This window comes from Epinephelus moara, chromosome 24, assembly GCF_006386435.1.
Source record: "Epinephelus moara isolate mb chromosome 24, YSFRI_EMoa_1.0, whole genome shotgun sequence".
In the NCBI taxonomy this organism is placed as follows: domain Eukaryota; kingdom Metazoa; phylum Chordata; class Actinopteri; order Perciformes; family Serranidae; genus Epinephelus; species Epinephelus moara.
In genome coordinates this window covers 25,942,665-25,965,449 of record NC_065529.1, presented here as the reverse complement: position 1 = coordinate 25,965,449, position 22,785 = coordinate 25,942,665, and the positions used below count along the sequence as shown (strand labels likewise).

Below are 22,785 nucleotides of genomic sequence, written 5' to 3'. Positions count from 1 at the left end.
TTACACAAACCCAATTGATTGACTTTATTTTTTGCTCTCTTTGTGACAGGCTTTTTAAAGTCCAACATATAAAATTGGAATTTAACCAAAAAATTGTGTCCACCTTATCTACAAAACTGAACAGTACATTACAACAAAGAAAGACAAATTATTTATTGACATTCACAAATGTGATTTCATTCAACCTATTTACGATGCCATTACAATATTCAATATTAATATGATTAATGCAAAAGTTTAGCCTCAAAGATAACTTAAGTCCACTTCTTCATCCAGAGACTGTTAAGTAGCTCTATACTCTATCAGCAGTGCTGAGAGATGGTTGCTTCCTCTGCCTTCTGTCTGGGTTTATATACAGATCATTTTCTAATTGAATTGCAATGTTTTATACATGTAATTGCTATTTGTTTTTGTAATTGTGCATTAAATAGTTTTAGTACCATTTACCCCACATTTGCTACCAACACATGCTTGTTCAGGTACATACAGCACGCCAAACATCATGCCAGGTGAGCAATAACACAGTGTAATCACAGGCAATTATGATGCATATTAAATCTTTATGGAATCAGTGTGCAATCTGTTACCATTTGCTTTTCCCCTGTTTTGCCAAAACATCAATACACAGTGTGATTTTCTATCTGTCTTCATCTTTTGCCAGATGGATGGAGATTCTACCACAACACTTTCCAACACTGGTAAAGAAGGGTCCGATGAGAATGTTCAGTATGCTGCCCCACACAGTCTGAACCCAGTGCATGTTGATGAGAAGCAGCTGCACACAAGGCATGATTAACCTGCGGAGATTCAGGGAAATGCACAACACATGAGCTCATCTCGTTGATATAAATTAGAAAGCCTTCTGCATTCCTAAAAAGGGTTCCCACTAATCTATCTAATTCAACTTAATGATCTTTATTTACCAGAGAAACATTTAGCAGTTCACCCATGCCTGTAAGTCTATCTCATCTCAGTGTGATAACTGTCCTACCAGATGTGAAGGCAGCTGAGCACAGCGAAGAGAATCCCTGCTGCCAGTGCGACTGGCACTGCCAGGAAGAGGGAGATGAAGCGGTACATCCACAGCCTGGACACCTCAAACAGGGCGTGACTCCACAACCACACTTTATCAAAGCTCCGCACCGAGGGAGGCTCTGCAATCACATCCTCAAACGTGACCTCGAGATACATACAGAGACGCTGTCAGTGAGGTTTACCTCAAGCGTGTAAAATAGACAGAACTGGGGGCTTGGATATGAAGGCGTGGAGGCCGTATTACAGAATCTTGACATGCAGTTTTCAGTTGCACACAACATATTTTCGCTCTTCACTTGTAATGTGTGGTGTGAGATCATATCAACAAGGCCAAAGACAGAACTGTGTGTATGAGCATGTCCACTTGAGGTCAGTATTATGCAGCATATTGATTTTAGCACATTAATTTGGCAGTCTTATATTACCTGAGAACAAAAATTGGCATTGATAAACATTTTTACTTAGCAAAAAGCTTTATTTCTAAATTGCATTAACCTTATCATCATGACTCAAAACAAACATAGATATCTGTTTCAGCTCATCTTTGCATTATTACTGTTACATGTGGGTCGTCAGAGACAGGAGGTTTGGTATGCAGAGCATGTGCAGGTCCTGTTTCTCCATACAGAAATGATGTACATCAGCTTGTAGCCCTTTAATTTGTGTTCCTTGCCAAAGTTCATGTGTAATTTATGTTGATTAAACCCCTGTGGTGCTGTACACTCATTACCTTAAGACTCTTGTTGATTCCTTTGGGATCTCTGTCGTGAATCAGAGGCCTTGTGTCACTGTGGGTGGAACTCAGATCATCAGATTGTACATCCACTTTCACGTCCATCAGTTCCACTTCTGGTCCCTCGTCTCTTAATCTCTGGTCCTCCATTTCCTCTAACTTCAGCTGTGTCCCGGCTTGGTTGACTGCTGTGATCATGTCATTGGAAATATGGAGGATGAGCAGGGCGTAGCAGGAGGACGGCTTACCACTCTAACCTCTGCGGGCTTTCCACTGACACCCAGGTGGAACATAGTGGACTGCTGACTGTGTGCTCCTTGTTGAGGAATGCCTTTATTGGCTTTTAAAGGCTTGTCTTTAGCGACCCTTTTCCATGAGACACACGACATGGAAAGTCTCATTTAAACCTGCATGAGAAATGTCCTTTGTTAGTAGCATAATCTGCCTGCACCTCCTCTATGAATATTGAGGGAGTTAAAATAATCAGGGGGAGTGTTTTGGCACTGTCATGACTGCACATATATCCTCTCATTGTGAGGCCAGAGTTGGCAGTGTTCATTCATTAAGAACATATTGCTCTGCACTTCAACAGCTTCATTAATGCGGGTCATTAAAGTGAACAGAATATGAACAGCACATTCTCAAATGAAGACAGTATGAACTAATCTAATAAAAATCTCAACCTGCATGAACTGGTTTTTGCACCCACGTGGACACAGCACTTACGTACAGTATTATCACCTCGTAAAGCTGATATGACCTTGTTAGCAAACAGTTGCTTATTTACACATCCAGTAGATCCAGAGCTACATTGGCATTCATTCTGAGCTCGGTTTCTGTCCACCTGATGAATGTAAGTCCAATACTCACTCTCCTTTTAGTTCTGTTTTTGAGTCTCCAGGGTGGAGAGCAGAGGTGGCTGCATGTTATTTCCGTCAGGGAAATAGGGAAATTAGGGAAATATCCAGCTGCTAAATGTTCCACTATATTCACTACATAGTCTCTCACTATGTCAGTGTGCCATATGGTGCTGAGCAGGTAGCGTACAGTGTTATTTTTTCTTTCCTGAAATCAGCCGGCTGCTGTAGCCAAAAACAACACACAGAGAGCAATGAGCAGCATCAGAAGCAGACTTATATGTCAGCATTATACATTTCTACAAAGCACTGGTGTGTTACCTTTATATGTTTCATATGTATCATATTTACATTTCTGAAGTGAAGTAGTTCATATTAGATGTATCGGAGCCGACTTTCTCATCAGAAGGAGGGTAGATGGGAACTCCTGGGTTCCAGTCGTGGTTGTTACATTAAAACTGGGTATTTAAAGCCAAAACATGATGTTTTTTGCGAACATTCCTGACAAACTGGTGACAGACTGGTTTAAACTGGATTAAACTGTTTAATTCTGGTTACAGACTGGTGTAAATTGGTTTAAACTGGTTACAGACTGGTTTTAACTGGTTTATACTGGTAACAGCCTAGTTAAAACTGGTTTAAACTGGTGACAATCTGGTTTAAACTGGTTACAGACAGGTATAAACTGCTTTAAACTGATTTCAGACTGGTTTAAACTGGTTAGAAACTGGTTTTGACTGGTTGCAAACTGGTTTAAACTGGTTACAGACAGGTTTAAACTGGTTTAAACTGATTTCAGACTGGTTTTAACTGGTTTCAGACTGGTTTCAACTGGTGACAGACTGATTTAAACTGGTTTAAACTGATGATAGACTGGTTTAAATTGGTTTCAGACTGGTTTAAATTGGTTTTAACTGATTTCAGACTGGTTTTAACTGGTTTCAGACTGGTTTCAACTGGTTACTGACTGGTTTAAACTGGTGACAGACTGGTTTAAACTGGTTTCAGACTGGTTTAAACTGGTGACAGACTGGTTTAAACTAGTTTCAGACTGGTTTAAACTGGTGACAGACTGGTTTAAACTGTTACAGACTGGTAATGAGTGTGTCTTAATGAGTTTCTCATCAGAAGGAGGGTAGATGGGGACTCCTGGGTTCCAGTTGTGTTTGTCACATTAAAACTGGGTATTTAAAGCCAAAGTATGATGTTTTCCTAACACTAACCAAGTGTTTTTTTGTGCTTAAACCTAACCACTTGTTTATCACAGTGTTGTCCCAACATAAAATTGAAAACTGAAACATAAAGAACATATTCGCCACATATGAAATGTACAAATCTAACATCTAAATCTAATCTAATCCCTACTAAACATACAAATTTAACACATCTATAGTTTGCAGAAATATCAAATACCAACATTCCAGTTATGAGGTTGAGATAAGAGTGAATCAAGACAGTAAAGTTGCCAGCCAAAAACTTTAAATAAATGGGCTAGATGCTAAAAACACCATGGGGACCTGCCGAGTCAGCTGATAATTCTCTGAGTTTGTCATAGCGAGCTTTCAAGTAGTTGTGGGATCCATTGTTAATAGCAGAATATTGATTACAGCCAAAGATTAGCATCTCGCCGTTATCCTGTCAGTTTATGTTGTACTTTAGTGGTGCAAACAAATTTGCATTTAATGAAATTACAGCACACTAAATGACACAAAGTGAACTTGGAGAATACAGGGGCCATTCAGGGTCTGGGGCCTTTGAACAGCTGCCTGCTTTACCCAGCCATGTACTTTTTTTTTGGTATATATTGTCCACTTTCTGTTACATTCTGTTACATTATCAGCACTGCCTTTGAGGTCCTGTTTTAGCTGAAGTTAGTCTGTATAAGCAGGATGAATTTGTGCATTTGCTGCACTGCAATATTCCCATTCGTTTTATATGAAAAGAATGTACAGCTAAGTGCTTCCATCACTTATGTATGTGAGTAGTGCATGTTTGGATGGTTTTGAACACAAAGTGTTATATCAAATTAAGTCCCACCGGGAGTGTCTTCTTTCCCGACGCTGTCCTTCAGTAAGCAGCCACACAATCACAAAGCAAACAGTCTCTTCTATCATCTGCCCTCCCCTCTCACCCAGTCAACTACTGAACCTTCACACTTTACCGAGGCTTATTGCCAAGTAGGTTTTCACAATACAAGGAAATTGCTTTGGTATTTGGTACACAACAGAAAACACATCACACAAAGCAAAAAGAAAAAATAAATACTGGCAATGTCTAGACCTATGAATATAAAAATAGAAAGAATACAACACACATGAGAAATATGTAGGCTAGATCTGTTTTTAAATAGAAATAGAAAATATAAACAAAGTGGATTAAATGTGCTTGTTATTGACCAAGGAGTGTGTAAAAGGTCACAGTTTTAAGTATAAAGACTAAGTGCAATGTACAGAGATAATAATCCAGAAGATGTGCATTGTGACACACTGTTTATTTACAGTGATCAACAGGCCAAACATAGCTGCCAAACATTCAGCAGACAGCAGCAGTCTGACTCCATTATCTCATGTACACTGAGACGTCATTGTCACTTTGAAAAAGGCACAACCAGACACTGAGCTGACAACATGGATCTCACTGTTTGCTGAAAATTCTTGGAAGCCTTCTTGTCAGAAATGTCTAAACAATGTGGAGGGAGGAGAATTCACTGGTGTACAGCGCCCTCTGTTGGCCATGGTTTGTCCTTGTAGTTTGAAAAAAAACCTCATTATTTATCACTGTTGGTTAAATCAGCAACATTTTCCACTTTTTCTACTTACAGGTGTCCAAATACCTCATTTTCTCTCACTCTTGGTTTTCAAAAATATCATAGTGCTTGTGTTCCCAGTCACAGCACAGCTGCAGCGGTAGTCAAGTGCAGGCAGACTCTGATTAGCTGATGATTAATAGTGTGTGTGGAAACCATGGTGATGAAGGGCCCCCGATATCGTGTTGTGATTGTGCCTGAAGCCTGCAGATCCTCCACTTAACAGATGCTAATTGAATTTTCGTCTGGCACAGCTCCTGGTTTGTAAAACAACAATTTTAATCAACAGTGGTGCTGTGAATCGAATGAAAAGAGAAATAGGCCCATCACAATCAAAATAGCTTAAGCTGCCAATTTAAAAATTGGGCAATAGAGGCAACACAATAGTACCCAACCAAAATTAAAAACATCAAATTGCTTTATCCTGGCTTTTTGAACCAGCAAATGACAAATGTAATCACTGGTTTGTGGTGTTTGTAGAAATTTGGAGAAATTAAAAAAATAATAATCAGAAAACATTATGATAATTTAATTTCTACGGCTCTGACATTTTAAATTGTACCGATAATATTGATGTTAAAGCTTTGTAAAGATTTGTTTCATTGTATAATATTGTTAAGCTCCAAATGTCACAATTAACATGAGGTGTAATCAGTAAAAACAAACAAAAACACCTGTATACAGTGTGCATATCCAGTTATTCCTGGTTGGATGTTATGCTGTAACAGGGTGCACACATTTAACAAACCTTTAAGGTGCTGGATCAAAATATCAAACAAAAGATAAAAAAAAAAAGTATAAATAACAGCTCCCAGTAATTGTGTGATGTTTTGATCTGACAGAGATCTTCATCAGGCATTGTGAAATTCTTTTTCTCAGTGCCTGACGAAGATCTCAGTCAGATGGAGATGTTGCAAAATTAAACTTGCTGGGAGCTTTTAATAGTGTGTGGCTCCTTAGGGACCTTTAGTTTGATCCTTGCCACAGTAATTCAAACATCCATTGTGAGTGTCTCAGAAATCTATTCTGAGCCTGTAGGTCACAGGTCCAGATGAAGTGGACATGTTAATAACCATCAATAAGCTTGTCAATAATACTGTCCTCTGGTGTCACCTGACGTAACAAGAAAGCTCCCTTTTTTTTCAATGCAATGATCCTTAATCTGCTGTTACACTTTAAATAAGCGGGCTACTGACTGGATTTTGGAAGACTAAATTTTTTACTTGCCAACTGCAAGAGACATCAAAATGTTTGTGTTGTCATGAGTCAGTTTATCTTTATTATTAGTCTTGTGACATCGTTTGACTTTGGAGTGAGCGCTCTCTCCTTTGAAGTTATTTATCCTGATGAGATTACAAATCTCGTCCAACAACCCTCTGCAGAATCATCAGGCTCAGTAGGTGATCTCTGCTGCTGTCCTCTGTGATCTGTACCATGTATAAACCACACTCAGGTCAGAGACATCTTGAATTAGATTTCCAGACTGAGACAGTGTTAAAGGATGCACATATTATGAATGCCAGCCCTGAAAAATGATACGACAAACACAAACACCATTAACTACTTACCCACCTGCCATTTGATTAGATTTGCAAAAGAAATAAGTGCTGAGTGCTGAGCTCCGACAGTCACACCTGTCCTTCCAGATGTTTGTGGAGCAACAAACTCATGTCTTTTTAATCTGTTTTAATTTAAAATTATATATGTCTGAACTCAGGTTGAAAATACAAAGCTCTGAATGTTTTTAGTAGCAATGTGATGGATGGTGATTCAAAAGTCCTTCAGACAGGTCACAAGAGTACAGAAGACAGGATGTCTGTCCAGGCAGACTGTGTACTCATTGATGTTTTGTTTAACAAATGCTTCACGCAGGTGCAGTTGATGATTTGTTCAAACCTTGTGTTCTGGCTTTAGTTGGTCTTTTATAGCAAACAGACTCAGTGGGTGAAGCTGCCTACCTGGCCCACGCTAAGTTAGAAATGAATGTGGCCAGGACTTAAGAATTGATTATTTGCACGAAACAAGATCTGAAGACAGAGCCAGTTTCACTCGATGGCCAATGTTTTTAAACTGTGGAAACTTTTGAATACCTTGGTACGGTCCTGAACTCCCATGTGAGCTTCTCTGGAAATACTGAGTATATTTTCAAGAGATGCTCACAGCAACTTTATCCTCTTAGAAAACCCAGTGGCCTCAGTGTTAGTCAGCAGATTTTAGAATTAGTGTACAAAACTATGAGGGTGTTTTAACGTTTCACCTTCCTGCCTGGAATGGTCACCTTAACTGTACATCCAAGAATAAACTCCCTAGGACTGTAACTATGGCAACTAACAAAAGCCCTTGACCCAACTCTTTGCAGAAAGGATGAGGAAGAAAGCAAGGAGTATCCAGGCAGATGGCTACCATCCTCTCTTTAGCCAGTTTGAGCTCTTGAGCTCTGGGAGGCGCTACACAGTCCGTCTGGCAACTAAAAGTTTACTCAAGAAGTCCTTCATCCCGAGTGCCATCAGTATTCTTAACTCAACAACGTGACTGATGCGACAAAAAAATGACCTGATTTAATGTGTTTAAGTGTTTTGTAATGACTTAATATACTTGTCTTACTGACTGTTTGTCTGCTTTCTACAATGTTGTCTTTAATGTTATTCTTATTTTGAAATAGAAAATATGCTCTGAGCTGAGTGCTCCTCATTCATAGTCTATGGAGCAGCTCCAGACTTTACACTCTATGGCATCACTAATTTGAGTTTTAGCCCCCTTACTTTGGGATTTGGGAGAGAGTTGTTCATGTTAACTAATATTTTTGGATTGTCTCAGACCATAGGAATATCATCCTTGAATTCTGAATGTGGGCGTAGTTCCCTTTCAATGCTGTGTGTGTGTTCATACACATATCCTGTGGTTAGAAAGCTATTGCAGTATTCACCTTAAAGTATTAAGTACACAACCAAAGATCTGTAAAAGAGGTGTATGCCCCAGTTAGTGACAGCCAAACAGCAAAATGGTGTTTGCCGTTATTTGCTTTAACCACACTATTCTTCTCTATTTGTCCTGACTGCTGTTTGTGAACGACTAATCCAAACAGCAGTGGCCATAAAACAGCACTTTGTTACCACTCTCAGCGCATTATCAAAGCCCAGTAGTGATTTCCATTGTAAATTCACTATCTCCTCCTCCCTGTACCTGTGACTATAATAGCAGTCCATATTTCAGTGGAAATGTGCTATCTAACCCCACCATCAGCCTCTATTCACATGGTAATAAGCCCCTGTCTGAATTTAAAGGTCTTGTGTAATCCCTCTGCATGAGAAAAGCAGGTACGAGCAGGAGTTAGTAGACTCAGGATTTAAAGCTAAAGCATACATCCAGCATGAAGGTGCACGTTGCTCTGTGAGTCACTCAATTTCCATGACGACAGGTCAGACAGCGTTTGCTGCCATCAACATATCTGTTGCACACAGGAACTCAGCGGTATTGTCGCTCAGATTCATGAGAGATGTCACTTTGTAATGGCTTCCACGTCAGTCTATACCGCTGCTTGGCAACATTTACATCCAGTGCTTCACTAAATTCAGCCGACTCAGCCACCAATACAACATTTATATTGTTATTGACATGAACAAACGGATACAGTGGAACCAACACATGTTTATATGGAATACAAACTGTTCCAAATTAAATACAATAAAACATTTAAATATCCATCCAATGACCTTATTATTGTAGTTACACTCCAGAGTTTCACTTCTATAAACAAACAAACCTATAAAACATTTTCTACAAACGTCATTAAAATCAGGCCAATTGTGATATGAATAGAAAATATGCACAGAGGAACATTTATCACTATTTCAATATTTCATGTTACAGTACAGCCATAGCACCTTGACCTAAAATGAGGAAAACCAACCTGAATTAGACGATAAAAGGCACAGGGCATTTAGGATGTATTCAGAGGATAGGGTCACATTTGTTCAAGTTTATCTTTAAACAATACCGACATGCTGACATGTGCATTGGTATGAGTATTGGCTGTTGTTATTGTTCCTCCTCTCAAAAAAGAGAGACCTCCTCTTAGAACAGTTTTAATGGAAATGTAGGGGGGATATCCACTGTCATTGATCCATCTTCCATCACTTAGATTAAAATTATCAGTGGTGGAAAATAACTACAGTAAGTACATTTACTCAAGTATTGTACTTTATACTGTACTACATTTATTTAAAATGTATAGTCAGTAGTTACTTTTTGAATTTAGGATGTGACACAAATGATGTGATAAGTTTATAAAATATAATCCATTGCTTAAGATTAAAATACAAAATTATATTAAGAAGTTAAAATAAGCTCCACTTTGACAACATGAAAGTACTGCCTTGCAAATTAATAAATCAACATAAGGATCCAATAATATAAAAGTATAACATAGATAACAGCTATAACATGAGTACAATGAGACTAATACTTCCACTTGTCTTGTAAATTATGTTGCTAATACTTTTGTACTGTTTGTAACGGAGTATTCCTACATTGCTACTTGAACTTGTGTAGGATATATATTGGCAGAAATGGACTATAATGTCACAAGTATGTTTTCTTTGGTGTATAATTACCTGAAAATTAGAACTGTTGTGTTCTCGTTTCCGTAGAATAAGCAGTTTATATCTACACGGGGAGTGGGTCCTCGTTCATGGAGTCCCGGTGTTTCACCACCATGTTTTTAGCCCAGAAGACACAAACCAAACACTGACTCTATAAAGGGCCATTAGCGTTTTTTGTGGATTTGCATTTTTGCATTGGCCACTGTGATTAGTAGCCCCTCCATGACAAGCAGTGTCAGAAAAACACTGATTTTGTATTTATGTAAAACTGCTTTATTCAGTGTTTTTACTGATTTGAATCACAAGATCCATTTGTTTTGGAGAGGAAAACTCCTGAACGTTTGGAACTTAAGTTATCAGTTTGTTCTGGAGAGGAAGTGACCTCTGTGGATAATTCGGTTTTTGGTAAAACCCCCCTGAAAAGTGAACAATGAAGGAATTCTGACAGGGAGAAGTTTCAGCTGGTTGCAATCTGCAATCCTCACCACTAGATGCCATTAAATCCCACAAAATCTTACACACTGCTCCTTTGAGTGGATGATTTTAATACTTACATATGGCATGTATGTACATATGAGCATGTCAGTATTGTTTTAGGACAGACTCCAAATGTGAGCCTATCCTTTGAGAAAAACAAAAAAAGGCCCACCTACAACAAACTGACATTGCCTGTGTATTAGCACTGTGGTCCATAGCTCATGTTGGTCAATGTCTAAGCCTGCTCCTCAGGTATTTGTCCAGGGATCTTCGTCCCCTGCTCCACAGTGTTTTTGGGACGGGAGTTAGTACAGCTGGGTGGGGTTTCAGCTGTGCTTGTGGTTCTGTGGATGAACTGGAGAAAGTTCTCCTGAAGGGAACCCTCATGGCTGGATGTCCCAAGCTCCGCCGGCTGGGTCAAGCAGCAGCGCCGAAACTTTACCAGCTCTTCTCTGATCTGCCTGTTCAACATGCCGTAGAAGAACGGGTTAACTGCAAAGGAGGAGTAGGCCAGCCAGGTGACAGCCTCCTCCAAGTCCCCGGGGCTGTGCATAGAGCCAGTCAGAGACATTTGCAGGTGGAAGATGAAGTAGGGCAACCAGCAAACAAAGAACTGGCCCACTATGAACACCAAGGTAAGAGCGGCCTTGCCTCCACTGAAGGCCCTCTCTGGAGATAGTCTTTGGGGCAGAGTGCGGGTGGTGGTGATCATGGTGGTCTGGCTGTTGATAGAGTCTGAGCGATCCTTAGCAGGGCTCGAATTTGCCCACGTTTGCACAGCAGGGACTTGCTGCAGGGCTGCAGAACGAGCTACCTTGTACACGGCACAGTAAACAGCGAAGATAACCACGGCAGGAACCAGGAAACAAACCACACTGAAGAGCACAGCAAATGCACTTCTTATACGACTGTGGCTCGCATGGAGGGAGCAGTGAGCTGCAGCTATAGAGCTCTGAGGTCCATAAGCTGGCCATCCAAACAGCGTGACCAAAGCTAAGAGGGCTGATTTAACCCAGATTAGTAGCATGACACCAATAGCAAGGTTGATGGTCATCTTGACTTCATAACGCATGGGATGTACGATATAGAAGTATCGCTCCACACTGATGGCCGTGATGGTGAGGATGGAGAGACAGATGAGGAAAACATTGAGGAAGATGTAAACCTGACACTCCAGGACAGTAAACACCACTGTGCCAAAGAACGCTGAGCTGGATATGATACCCAGTGGCATGAGAAGGATGGCACACAGCAGGTCCACCGCACAAAGGTGACACACGAAAGCAAACCTCTTCAGGTGGGGAGCACGAGCAATGGCCACCATCACACCAGTGTTGGCCAGCAAAGCGATGAGGTTAAGGGTCACCATGCAGAACAACCCAAAAAGGTCTTTGATTTGTGACTGGGAGCTCGTGACGACGCCCACATTGGCAGGAACCGTAGGATTGGGCTCCCATGGGGCAGTGGTGAGATTTGGCACCAAGTGGTTTGGCACAGCGGCTATCATGGGACCAATCTTGTCAGCCATTATTCATTCACAAGCTCCATTTCTGTCTCAGATGTCTTCATATGTGGATGTCCTGTGTCGAGAACACAGAAAACAGTTAGTCATAAAAAAACATTGCATTTCAAACATTGTAAGTATATCCATCCATTTACAAGTTACAGATATAATATGTAGTTATAGTTTAATAGTATTGAATACTGATGCAGGCAGTGGTGCCCTTTAAATTCAGTTGCTGCCCCCGCAAGCAAAAATAATTGGAGGCTGATATGACTATCTGTAAGATGCTGTGGCACTTTAATTTTTTAAACTAGCACTAAGGAAATGGTACCAACCATGTCAGCATGGCTTGGTGGCAAGGAAGCTAAATAACACTCCTAATTTTTGGTGAGGAAACAGCTGGCATGGCCATTTTCAAAGGAGTCCCTTGAACTCTCACCTCAAGATATCTGAATGAAAAAGGGTTCTATGGGTACCCGCCAGTTTGAGCAGCTTGGGAAGGCTTGTCCAATTAATGTGTTGTTTTCCTTACAATCAATGTACTCCTTCAAATGAAAGCTATTTTTGTCTTTTTTAAGGAAAAGGACAACTAGCCCAGCCTTGAAGAACAATGAATTGCCTAACATGTATTGATACATCACACATTAAAACAGGATTGTTATTAATGACTGGAGAGATTTCTGGACCCCATGGCTGGACCACTTGGGAACCACTGGACTATAGTATATCAGTATCCAATCCCTTAACTCTCCATACTGACAGAATTTTATACTAGTCTCACTTATACTATAAGCAAATTCCTGAAATTAATTGTGGCTTTTGGTTTTGGTGTGTCACCCCAACATTTTCATTGGTCCCTTCTGGCCACCTCTATGAAAAATATCTGGGGGCCCCACTGGATGCAGATGTATGATTATTTAATATCAACTTAAATCATGGAAAAATATCACAATTACATTTCTGCTGATTTCTGTTTGGAAACGGAAAAAATTGCTTTCACGTTTTAAGTGTAAACAAACACACTTGTGTGTTAACTGGAAACAGTTTACAGTCAAACACAGCAATGAAGGGCCTTGTTTATGTGCAATCAGTATAAGCCCCCTTAAGGGCCATTCTACACTGATATTAAAGATAAGAGTTGTGAGGACAATAAGCACGCCTCAATAGTCTGACCTGTTTGCTAACAGAGACCTTCGTGCTTTTGTTTTAGGTCAAACTGTCCAATATACATTTGACTATTTGACATTACATCTGCTAATCCTCTTTTTCGACACTCTATCCATGAAAAAATAGAAGCAAACCAATGTGATATACTAGATGGTGTCATGTAAAACCAAAGGACAGATTTTATGAATAAACAATGTGCATGTGAGTTTTTGTTGGACGGAAAAAAAAAATATTGTGACATTTAAAACCCATTAATATTGGAGAAATGCACGTCTGTCCTTTCGGTCAGAATGTTAAGTGCTGACAAGTTAAAAGACAATTTAAGCTTTCACCTGCATCCATCTATTAAAGCTCTGAACACACTCTTTATACAATCTCAGTACAAAGATTTTCATTTGTAAGCTTAAATCATTTTTTTCTCTACAAAGTGTATCTAGAAAAGTGATTTTGAGAAAATATCAACACCTGACACTTATCCAATATGGCCTATGCAATGATGTACTGATATCTATACCTTCATATCCAATAGTGTGGTAAAACACATTGACTGAAATTAAAATTCTGTAGAAAACCAAGATGGATTGTGCATAAAAAGACTTACCCATGTTCCACTTTGTGTTTCTGTGGTACAGTTCAGACCAAACAGATGACTGACTTGACAAAGCTGCTGTTAAAATCCCACGTTAATATTCAACAGGCCCAAACCAACTTTATTTCATTTTCCAAAAACCAAAATAGTCCTACAACAGAAAATCCATGTCATCAAGTCCAGTTAACTAACTGAGGTCTAGTTCTTCATGAGGCTTCAGATTCAGAGGTCCAGACTCATCACACATGTACATCTCCAGTTAAAGAAATACTGATTGATGATTTTTGATGTCAAATGATGCTTCCTATCTCTCCTCACCCCTCCACCAGTAAGGTCCTGTGCTGTGTATGGCAGTGACTGTCACACATTGTATTGTGTGTGATAGTGTTTTTCTTTTTTTGCTTTCAGATAGACACACACTCCACTGTCCCCCTTCTAGAGCCGAATCGTCCCTGGGTCCTAATGTCCACCAGGTCAAACAGGAAACTGAGGTTTACTCTGGTGCAGTTAGCTCTGGATCTCCACATAAGCTTAACTATGTATTCAAATAAGAGGCCCAAAAAGCCAGTCTGCACATGACTACTGAACATTATAAATACTCTACCTGAATATTCTTTCCTTGTTAAGCTGCATAAGTACAAAAGGTACTGTATTATATGTTTTATCCATCTGAAATGTCTTCATTTGTGTAAGCTGAGCCAGTATGTCTAGTGTTACTGTTGTGGCCTTTAATTGTAGCAGCTTCCTTGAGCTAATCAGTGTCGAAAAACGTGAAGGCTGAAACAATCAAGTTTCCCACAATCTGATCTGCAGTGTCTGAGCTATCTGAACAATGTTTAGACACATTTTTATCTCAATTTTACAATCACCAGGTCATACAAAACTAACTCAATAGTCCTGTTTATGTTAATCACAGGAAGTTTTCGAAGTACAATTTGAATTTGGATTTTATTTTCTGAACAGGATAACTAAATAATTTGCTCTGTAGGACTTTCAGACAGACCTTTTTTAATTTTGTGAGAAGCCAGAGACATCAGAAAATATTGTCTAGTAAATGCAAATCCATACACGTGCTATAGGGACCAGAAACAATTTTCAGTGCTGAAATAAGATTTAGCCTGTTAATAATATTTTTTACTAAAATCTGTAGTGTGTAGTATTTCAAATATGTCTAACTGCTCTATCTACATTTTTAATTCATCCTCTCTCCAGGTAGGTGAGAGAGCAAGATTTTTATCTGAACTCTTTTGAACTTTTATCTCAAAGTTATGCAAAATGAGAGATATCGGCAACATGATTATTTGATTGTATGCATTTCCAATGTGCTACAGGATGTAAATCTGAAAATATTATTTTTTAGCCTGGGGAAATCTTACTAGCATTGTAAGACCATCTTATTTAATTTCCCACACCAACATCACCATCTTCATCTACGTATATGTATTACTACCATGCAAATTAATTATATTACCTTTTATCAAATGTCATGCAGCACCATACTGGAAATGTCTTATATGAAAAACGTTATTGGTAAATAAACAATGACCATAAAACCTGTGACACTTGAAAACATCCAAAAGGAAAAACACTGCAACAAGTAGGAGGGGCACTTAAGTTTATTAATCAATTAGTGGTTCAAGTACTTTCTTAGTGCAAAAATGCTGTGGCAAAAACATTACAAACAGAGTTGCTCATTAGTGACACCATGTGGTGGTATTTAGTGTTATACAGCAAGAAGACCTACTGAGAAGAAAATCTGACCGAGCTTTTCATGACTTACGTGTTACATTATTTTGCACAGCAGAAGAACTTCCAGGGTCTTTCTTTAAATAATAGATTTGTAACAGTGCTTGCACATTCGCCACAAATTGCACTTTAGACCTCTGTCTGTAAACATATCTATGCATAGAGTATCATTTTTACTTCTGCTCTACTACATAACATTAAAGTGTCTATAACTGCCAAGGCATGCAGTTAAGTCCTCCTACATATCAAAGATAGTTTCCTCTCTAAGGGACAGGTTTATATAAGCATTACCACCCTGATTTAATAATTAAATATGTAAGAAGTAAGCTACACAAACCAAAACTGAGACATCAAATAGAACAAAAGGTGCAGCATGAAATATTAAAACAAAACAGTGCAAATATCTAAAGGCCTTTAAGAGATTTAAAGAAGTGAGAAAGTAATCGTTTTACATGGGAAAATGTTGTAAGTCAGCATGTATTGCAACGGAAACACAGCCCACCACCCCCAGGCCAGATTTATAGTGTGCAAAATATAAGGCACAGAGAAGTATGAGTCACTTATGAATCATGATAGCGATATATGCACAATAACCATAACAATAAAGACAGTTACCATATCACTTTAAGAAAACAGCATAGCCAAGCTTTTTAGTAAACTCCTTATATATAGAGGGAATGAGGATATTTTCTCTTCCAGGGAACCTGCTTCTTTTCCTTGAGTTAAATCAATGCATGTTAAGCTCCAGCAGGTAGCGAAGGCGACACTGGCTCTCTTTGTAGATGAGATATTCGCTGTTGCTGAAGTAGCTGTCTTTGAACTGGGGCTGCTCTATAGGCTTACCCTGAGGCACAGCCACCTTCTTGCCCTCCAGGGTGATGAAGGTGTCCTTGGATGGATCTGAAAACAAAGTAGTAAACAACTTTACCACACAAGGGCAGGGGGATATAGAGGAAATCAAACATCACAATATTTTTGATGAGATACCTCGATATCGATACAGTGACAATATTGTAGGGTTGTCTATCGGTGCTTTCACAAAATATTTACACAATGAGATTTTTGATAAAGAATCATCAGTAAAGTGGATAAAGCCGAATAAAAGAACAGCTACAACTGTCTGAAAGTTCAGAAAATTACATCACTTTACTGTGATTACTGAGTAACTCTTTAAAACCAGGCCAACACTGAGGACATAACGATATCCAAAATCTAAGACCATATTTAGTGTCATATCATTATACCAACATCGACTTATTGCCCAGCCCATCCATCCATTTTCATCCACCGGGTCGCGGGGGCAGCAGGCAGAGCGAAGCACCCAAGACATCCCTCTCCCCAGCAACGCTTTCCAGCTCCTCCTGGGGGACCCCAAGGCGTTCCCAGTCCAGCTGAGATATGTAATCCCTCCAGCTTGTTCTGGGTCAGCCCTGGGGCCTCCTACCAGTGGGACGTGCCCGGAACACCTCCAGCAGGAGGCGTCCAGGACGCATCCTGATCAGATGCCTGAACCACCTCAACTGACCCCTTTCGATGCTAAAGAGCAGCGGCTCTACTCCGAGCTCCCTCCGAATGTCTGAGCTCCTCACCCTATCTCTAAGGCTGAGCCCAGACACCCCATGGAGGAAACTCATTTCGGCTGCTTGTATCCGCGATCTCATTCTTTCGGTCACTACCCAGAGCTCATGACCATAGGTGAGGGTTGGGATGGAGATGGACCAATAAATCAAAAGCTTCACCTTCCGGCTCAGCGGCTGCATCACTGCAGAAACCACACCAAATCAGCAATACATCTCACGCTCCATTCTACCCTCACTCCTGAACAAGACCCCGAGATACTTGAACTCCCTCGCTTAAGGCAGTAACTCTCCCCCAACCCGGAGAGGGGTTAGGGGAGAGTTACTGAGGCTTTCTCAATATACTGACAGTGAACTTGAGCGCGAGACAGGCTTAATTTCACTGCATGGATAAAACTGAGGAAGTACTGTACCTGGCTCCACTGATCCTCGTGCCACCACACAATCATAACCTGCAGGGGCCTTCTTCAGGGAGGAGTTGTCTTTAGTGATGGTACATTCTTTGCCCAGGGCTACCTCACTCAGAAACATCACTCCAGTATTTTTACAGCAGCGCACTAAAAACACATGACAGAAAAATGGAAGTTTTCAAACACCTGGTAATCATTATGATTATGATCAATGCTTTTGTTATCTTCTTCAATCTGTCTTTTCAGCCTCACCGTAACCTGCAGACTTGCTGTTTTCAGATGCAAAATAGATACCGCGACCAACACGGCCTCCTGAGTGGGGCATTATCCTCAGACCGCTCTTCAGGATAGCTGCCACCACCGCTATGTTTGTACCATGCCACAGCAAACGGCGGTTCTCCAGATCTTCATTCTCGTTAAACCGCCGTCCCTGCAATGTGCAAGATATGTGTTAGGTCACAGAACTTCAATCTTCTGGGTCACATATAACAAGATGGACTGCAGTTCCTACCTCTGTCTCTCTATCGACCTCCCAGACATCGATAATTTTTGGTTTGCGGTAACCATTTCCAGTCTCTTTCAGGTACTTTTCTATGATCTTTAAATAAGAAAAAATAAGTTAATATCAGTGGACAAGAGACCATGAATGAAAGGTGATCTGAGTGCTTTGTATTTACTAAACCTTGTCATCACTTTTAACACAGTACCTTGAATGTCTCTGTATTCTTGTCCATTAAAGTGAGGCGACAGTTGAGAGAACTGTAGTCCTGGTCCAGAGGGTGAGGAACCGTCTCTATCATCTCTTCTTGAGCCTTTTCAGTCTCTGACTTCAGAGTCTGGGCAAGCTCAATGTCAGCCAGCACCTTAACAGAGCATGTCAAAGGAGAATGATTTTAGGACTGAGAAAACATCATTGAAAGACGGCTCATTCCAACATATAATCTCAAAAAAATCGCACCATCAGCATCTCTTTCTTCTTCTCCACAGTCTCTTTGTCGTTGATGGTTGGCGGTCTGTTCCGGCCAAAGTTGTGAGGGATTGTGGTGAAGAACTTTGAGGAGAGTTCTTCCAGACGTGAGTTTTTACTTTTTTGGTTCATGGCTCCTTCGATCTCCTCCAACACTTCAAAGCCCTTTGCAATCTGAAGTTTACTAAGCTTGCCCAAAGGCATCTTCTTGATGTCTGTGTATCACACACACACACATACACGCACACACACAAACACACAAACATATAAATCAGTTATTTTATGTTTTCTTTGTTTTTGCTAAAAAAAAAAAAAAAAAAGGCATCTCACACTAGCCCCTTTTTCACGGCCTCTTCAAGGCGGGAACTTCCTGCTGGTACGTTGTTTCACTGTTCTGTATGAAAGATACAATAGCGAAATGGGGGGACAGAGTTGTCTCGCCTTTAAGCTGGCATCAGAGTTACTAACAGCGCCGAAACAATGTCTATAAAAAAAGGACAGCCGGCAGGACGGGATCATGGGCGGCTTAGGTGTGACATTTTTACTGCATGTTATTCATGCGACCCACTGCGGGAAATTTAAAAAGAAGCTGTTAGCAGTTAGCAGCAAAGTCAAAAAAGAATAGTGGCCAAAAATGTCTGCAAATTGGGGAAAACAATGTAGTCCTTATCGTCTAAACAGAGAACAAGATCAGACACCTTATACCAGGGATGGTAAATGGTAATCTCTTTACAAAAAAAATGTCATCCCTTACACCTCCCTTTCCTTTTGTAGAGCCAGTGTTTGGTTTGTCTGTTCAGAGCTTCTGTTACACTATAGCAGGGCGTGTTCTGTGGAAGAGGAACCGCTCTATGCATGTATAAAGAGAACTGATTACAGGGTTCATTTTTATGAAATTTGTTATAAAGCCAAAAAAGTCGCATTACTAGGGTGGTCAGCACTGCGTCTGAATTGTGCGGCCCATGGAGCAGGCGCACTTGAGATTTCTGCCTCCACTCAATGGGGAAAAAGTATTCAACTGTGCAACTCTTCTACTTTCCAAATGCTATTGGACCAAATGGATCAAATTTGGACAGTGAAATGAGTCATTTTGCAGGGGTTTTGTTGTTTAAAAGAAATTATTCACAAGTTTATAGATGTCTCTTTCACCATGTGAGTCTATGGAATCCAGGGCATCATGTGATGGATGTAATTACACTGTTTGGCCACCACAAAAATATAAAAGTCAGCTGCACTCCCTATGTAAATACGGAGGGCTTATTTTCGGGAAATGAAAACACAAATAAGTAGATTATACCCTTATAAAAACATAGTTATAAATATTATATTCAATACCTGCCAATAGAGCCCCCTAAACCCTATTCACTGCCTCTTTAGGGTGCAAATTCTTACTTTAGTTACTTTGTAACATGTGACATGTAATAACAATGATCTTGTTAACAAACCCCAAGACACAGATCAGCTTTGTTCAACTTGTTGAGATATGGAGCCGGGTTGTGTAAATGCAGACTTCACCCTCTCTTTGATCTCCAAGTTTCCAACATGTCTAAATAATACTGAAATTCAAGGTAGTCATGGAAAAGTTCAGGAATCATTATCCTATTTAGTGCAGCAGGCAGTCGTGCTGAACAGGTGTGTCGCAGAATAAGTATTCATGCACTCTGATCTTTTGCATACTGCACAAACCTGTCTGTATTAACTGGTTGGTAAATGGAGACACACCCACCTAGGTTCATACATTCCATCGCCTCCTTGAACATGTCATTGCTGAAAATGAGCTCGATGAGCTTCTTGGTGGGGTTATCAAGGGTGCAAGGTAGGACATTCTTGGTGACTTTGGCACCCTGTCCGTCGACAGTGTCCACCTGCAATGTCAAAAATAAAGCCAGTGAGATTCTGCTCCAGCTGATGCTGAATTTCAAAGTTTTTTCTTCAATGTAGTCTAGTCTAGGCTTCATATTCACGTTACCTTGACCTCAGCATCCTGCTCTCCATCCACTTCGATCAGGGTGTACTTCCCGGAGTGAGACACAAAATTCGCCCGATCGCTCCAGTTGTTCTTTGTCTTGTCCTTAAACTTCTTCTCAAAGTCCTTGATAGCGCTCTCAGGGTTATTGAAGACATTGAGTTTGCTTTGTCCCACTTCCCCCTGAATTTAAATTAGAGATGAAGCAATCAGGGTCAATTTGTTCTATAACACAAAATGAAACACTCTACAAGCTGTCTGTCCAGACTGGATGATATCATACTAGTGTATAAGTATAGTCGTTACTAATATTTAATGTGTAATAAATGTGCAAAATATAAAGAAGGTAGCAGTAATCTGTTGCAGAACTTACCACTCTCCCCCATCTGTTCCATGTGTAGTAACTCTTATTTTGTTTAATAACTTGAATGACATAAAACTTATTATTGTTATGCCCGATGTTGGTCTGATTGAGCATGCAGTCGTAGTCCTCGTGTACCTGGTGGAGACAACACAACATTTTTTCACATTTTATTTTACTCTTTAAATATGATTCACACTCATCTAGGTATTTGTGTTATTATAGAGTATATTTGTCTTACCTCTCCTGACACTGAGCAGTGCTCATCCACCTTCCTCTTGCCTTTCACCTGTGGCCCTGCAGCCAGAAGGGCCTCTTTTGCAGAGGTGAAGGCATCCTTAGGCTTGGGTGTCTCCGGCTCCTGTTTTTTTGCCTTCTTGCCACCTGCCTTGGCAGCAGAGGCAGCTCGTCTCTTCGGTGGCATGGTCCTGGATGAAAAGCCTGCACACAAACTTGCCCCTGTTGGTCATCTGGGCATGATGCCTGGACAAGCTCAGACATGCCTACACAGAGCAGCTAAGCCTCGGTGGCTGATCATCAGTCAGGATCAACAAAACAACTTAAGTAATTCACCATGCATGTACTTACTGAGTAATAAGTCAGCTACTACTAAATACCACCACAAGCACTAGTAATTATATTGTAGTTCATAGTAGTTTTGCTATGTTTTGTAAGAAGGACGTCATGCTACCTCCGCCCTCCTGTTTATCCCGGAGACGACCTGAATTGCCCTCAGCTGGGAGCTTACCTTTAAACTTTAAACAGAGTCGGCCGGGTTGCGACACAGGACGGTAACGTCAAACAGACACACAGACACGGTCTCCTCGCTGCAGAAGCTGTCCCCGGGATGACTGGAGGCTAAACAGGTCTGAGTCAGATTTTCGGGAAGTTTACATACAGTTTACAGTCGGAGGAAGAGGAGGAGCTCCACTGTTTCCTGGATTATCCCTGCTGTCTTCAGCTGGCTAACGGCTACTGCCACCTAGCTTATCTCGGTGTATATTGTTCCCTCAAAACCTTTAAAAAAGAAATATAGTAGTAATAACATTGTACTAATAATGATGGGAATTGACTTATTGTTTATTTATTTTATAAATATTAGTGTCTAACAGAGGGAAATTCATATTTTCCCTAATGTTAACACTAACTGTTATCTTCTGTTGAAACAAAGGCATGGGTGTAGATTTTTTTTTTTTTTGGGGGGGGGGGGGGCATTAATAATAATAAAAATAAATAAATAAATAATAACAATAATAACTTTATTTTGAGAGCACTTTTCGAGCTGAAAGCAAACACAAAAAAGTTATACTAATCGAACATCACACATAAAACATACGCCTACACCAACATAGACACTTTAAACACGTGTAAGCGTGCATACATAAACATATGGCTGCAAATACATACACTCCCATACATACAAAACAAATGTGATATTAATAAAACAAGACATGAAACATACCCTTACACCAACATATACACCTGTAAGCATGCATACATATGCACATGGCTACAAATAGATTCACTCCCATACACACAATAAGTCTTATCAACTGTAAAGAAAGGCCACTCTGTTAAAGTAAGTTTTCAGATTAGATTTTAAGACGTGACCAGAGTCAGCTGATCTGATGCTCAGTGGGAGGCTGTCCCGAAGCCAAGGAGCAAGAACTGAAAAGTCTCGATCACCCTTTGTCTTTAACCTGGACTCTGGAACAGTTAGAAGACCCAGACTAGCAGACCTGAGGGGCCTGTTTGGACAGTAAAGTTTGAGAAGCTCAGTTACTCTGGTGCCAGGTCATTGACAGCCTTGTATGTAATTAAAAGTGCTTCAAAAATGGATTCTGAAAGAGACTGGAAGCCAATGCAGGGAGGCTAAAATAGGTGTGATGTGTGAGGATCGTTTTGTATTGGTTAAGTCTAGCTATTGAATTTTGAATGATTTGGAGCTGATGTATAGCTTAATTGTTTAGGCAGGTGAGCAAGGCATTA

At 40.2% G+C, this 22,785-nt stretch overlaps 3 protein-coding genes across 4 annotated transcripts; all 3 read right to left on the bottom strand.

Annotated features, from left to right (window-relative positions):
• Positions 1 to 2,069, bottom strand: LOC126386081 (caveolin-2-like). Of its 2 annotated transcripts, none has more exons than XM_050038206.1 (3): positions 1,766 to 2,069; positions 992 to 1,179; positions 1 to 797 (listed from the first exon to the last, which is right to left on the bottom strand). In XM_050038206.1, the coding sequence occupies exons 1-3, from the start codon at positions 1,964 to 1,966 to the stop codon at positions 638 to 640; spliced, it is 549 nt and encodes a 182-aa protein (XP_049894163.1). In that variant the 5' UTR covers positions 1,967 to 2,069; the 3' UTR covers positions 1 to 637. The 2 variants fall into 2 exon arrangements, with proteins under 2 accessions (XP_049894163.1, XP_049894164.1); XM_050038207.1 differs by having other exon boundaries at positions 992 to 1,154; positions 1,766 to 1,905.
• Positions 2,070 to 9,017: 6,948 nt separating this feature from the next.
• Positions 9,018 to 14,128, bottom strand: gpr61l (G protein-coupled receptor 61-like). Its single transcript, XM_050038090.1, has 2 exons — positions 13,782 to 14,128; positions 9,018 to 12,089 (listed from the first exon to the last, which is right to left on the bottom strand). The coding sequence occupies exon 2, from the start codon at positions 12,035 to 12,037 to the stop codon at positions 10,745 to 10,747; it is 1,293 nt and encodes a 430-aa protein (XP_049894047.1). The 5' UTR covers positions 12,038 to 12,089; positions 13,782 to 14,128; the 3' UTR covers positions 9,018 to 10,744.
• A 1,239-nt stretch (positions 14,129 to 15,367) lies between these two features.
• parp3 (poly (ADP-ribose) polymerase family, member 3) lies at positions 15,368 to 21,702 on the bottom strand. Its single transcript, XM_050038859.1, has 11 exons — positions 21,545 to 21,702; positions 21,038 to 21,237; positions 20,809 to 20,934; positions 20,439 to 20,618; positions 20,196 to 20,334; positions 18,461 to 18,684; positions 18,210 to 18,365; positions 18,014 to 18,100; positions 17,755 to 17,932; positions 17,506 to 17,649; positions 15,368 to 16,415 (listed from the first exon to the last, which is right to left on the bottom strand). The coding sequence occupies exons 2-11, from the start codon at positions 21,218 to 21,220 to the stop codon at positions 16,243 to 16,245; spliced, it is 1,590 nt and encodes a 529-aa protein (XP_049894816.1). The 5' UTR covers positions 21,221 to 21,237; positions 21,545 to 21,702; the 3' UTR covers positions 15,368 to 16,242.
• Between the last annotated feature and the right edge of the window lie 1,083 nt (positions 21,703 to 22,785).